Genomic DNA, 1,947 nt, shown 5'->3' with positions numbered 1-1,947 from the left:
TACCACCCACCTACCCCCCCCCCCAAAAAAAAAATTAAATACCCAAAAGACTGATTCTCCTCTGAGCACATCCCCATCCCATCCAGCCTTACCAATGGTACCTCTGTTTACATGGTGGGCATTCTCTTAGACAGCAGTTACATGTGCAGGTTCTTAAGATATCATTCATCTTTGTGTATGCTACATGAACTTTCTAATATAAATATGAACTTATTACACAGATGATTCTGCACCTTATTTTTTTGTACTGAGTTGTTTTAGATCTCTATGTTAGTGCATTCAGATATATTTTCTTCTTTTTAATGATAAAAGAGAATTTTCAAGCCATTTCAGGTGACTTATACCTGTATAGAATTTACACTGTAAAATGGATTTTTAAAGAGATTTTTAATCTGCCTGGTCTGATATTTTGTTGCTGATCTAGAATGAAGGGGAAATCAATGTTGCAAGAAAAAAATGGCACATGAGGTCCAGATCTTGTCTGGCTTTCCAAATTAATAATTTGATCTCCCAAATAGCTGGCACTCAGACGAAAAGAGAACATGCCAGCATGCGACATCCCTGTTTCGTTCCTAGTGAGAAGGCCCAGCAGGCTGCCCAGAGCTCCAGCACCTGCTCCCCAGTGCAGCCTCCCCTGGAGCCACAAGACAGGGGCACAGTACTCAACACTGGTCTGCGGCTAGTCCTCCAGCACGTGCAGGCGCTGCTGATCAAGCGGTTCCACCACGCCACTCGCAGCCGCAAGGACTTCCTGGCCCAGGTATTCCCAAGGGCTTCTTCGGCTGTGCTCTTTCACTCTGCCCAGGACCCAACAGGCCCGTGGGTACAAACACAGCCCGCAGCACCCTCTTTACATCCTGCCTACTTCACTTTCTCCCTGCCAAACCTTTCTTTTGATTCAGAGCCATAAAAGCCTTCTTTATGAGAACTGAACCTCCCTCATCAAAGAAAATGAAATAGCAGTGAATATGCTAATATTGCTCTTCTTTATTACAGAGAAAGGCAAAGTCATGTTTTCACTCCTTTTTACAGTGACACTATATATGTGCAGGTCATTCTCCTCATTTTTCTCTTTCTGTTTTTCATTCAGAAAAAGAAATTCTGCTTCAAAGAATGGGAAGTCATGTGATTTGCTCTTTGAGTTGACCTTTAGCCTCTGGTTGAGCATTGCCTATATTCAGATTCTTTGATGGCCACAAGAACATTCTGTTTTCTTTTACATATCCTGTCTTTGTACACCCTGCCTGTTCCCCCAGAATCCCATCCTCCACCAGGGTCTGACCATGAGGCTGTGTTTACCATCTCTCTACCACAGCCGTGTGTCCATGTGTATTCTCCCACAGATGGTGCTCCCAGCCACTTTTGTGTTCTTGGCTCTGGTGCTTTCCATCATTGTGCCCCCTTTTGGTGAATACCCTGCCTTGACCCTCCACCCCTGGATATATGGGCAGCAGTACACCTTCTTCAGGTGTGCAGACTTGTCCTCAGAGGACATTATTATTCTCCATGATGCAAGACTCCTGGGCCATATACTGCTTGACTTTGACTTCCCCACTTCCTTGGGACCTTCACCCATGTGGCAGGGGTCCATTGGTTGCCCTCAGAAGAGACCTCGGACAGCTCCTCTCATGATTTGTCAAAAATAACCAATCCTCAAAGAGGCAGTGTGGTACAGTGGCGGAGCAAAGGCATGAGGGTGAGGGAGGCCTGGGTTAATTACATGGCCTCTCAGAGTCTTCATTTATTCACCTAGAAATGCAGGAAAACCGCACTTATTTTGCAGTATTATTATGAAGATTCAATGAAATAATGTGGATAAAGAATTACTTAGAATTAGGTTCAGCTCAAGTGATGAAAAGCCCAAACTAACAGTGGGTGAAACCAAAGGCACAACTCTTGCCTGTTCCATGTGCACATTCATGTGGGTGGCGCATGATGTTCTGCTGC

The 1,947-nt window shown here is 44.8% G+C and overlaps 1 protein-coding gene across 1 annotated transcript; it reads left to right on the top strand.

Moving 5' to 3' along the window:
• Positions 1 to 525: 525 nt before the first annotated feature.
• LOC107134875 (retinal-specific phospholipid-transporting ATPase ABCA4-like) lies at positions 526 to 1,468 on the top strand (the record flags this gene model as incomplete). Its single annotated transcript, XM_015476885.2, has 2 exons — positions 526 to 760; positions 1,344 to 1,468. Coding segments are annotated over exons 1-2 (335 nt in total), but the record flags the coding sequence as incomplete, so codon positions are not given.
• Between the last annotated feature and the right edge of the window lie 479 nt (positions 1,469 to 1,947).

This window comes from Marmota marmota, unplaced genomic scaffold (genome assembly GCF_001458135.2).
Source record: "Marmota marmota marmota unplaced genomic scaffold, marMar, whole genome shotgun sequence".
Classification (NCBI taxonomy): domain Eukaryota; kingdom Metazoa; phylum Chordata; class Mammalia; order Rodentia; family Sciuridae; genus Marmota; species Marmota marmota.
The sequence above is the reverse complement of the archived record's forward strand: the minus strand, read 5'-3'. Positions and strand labels throughout refer to the sequence as shown.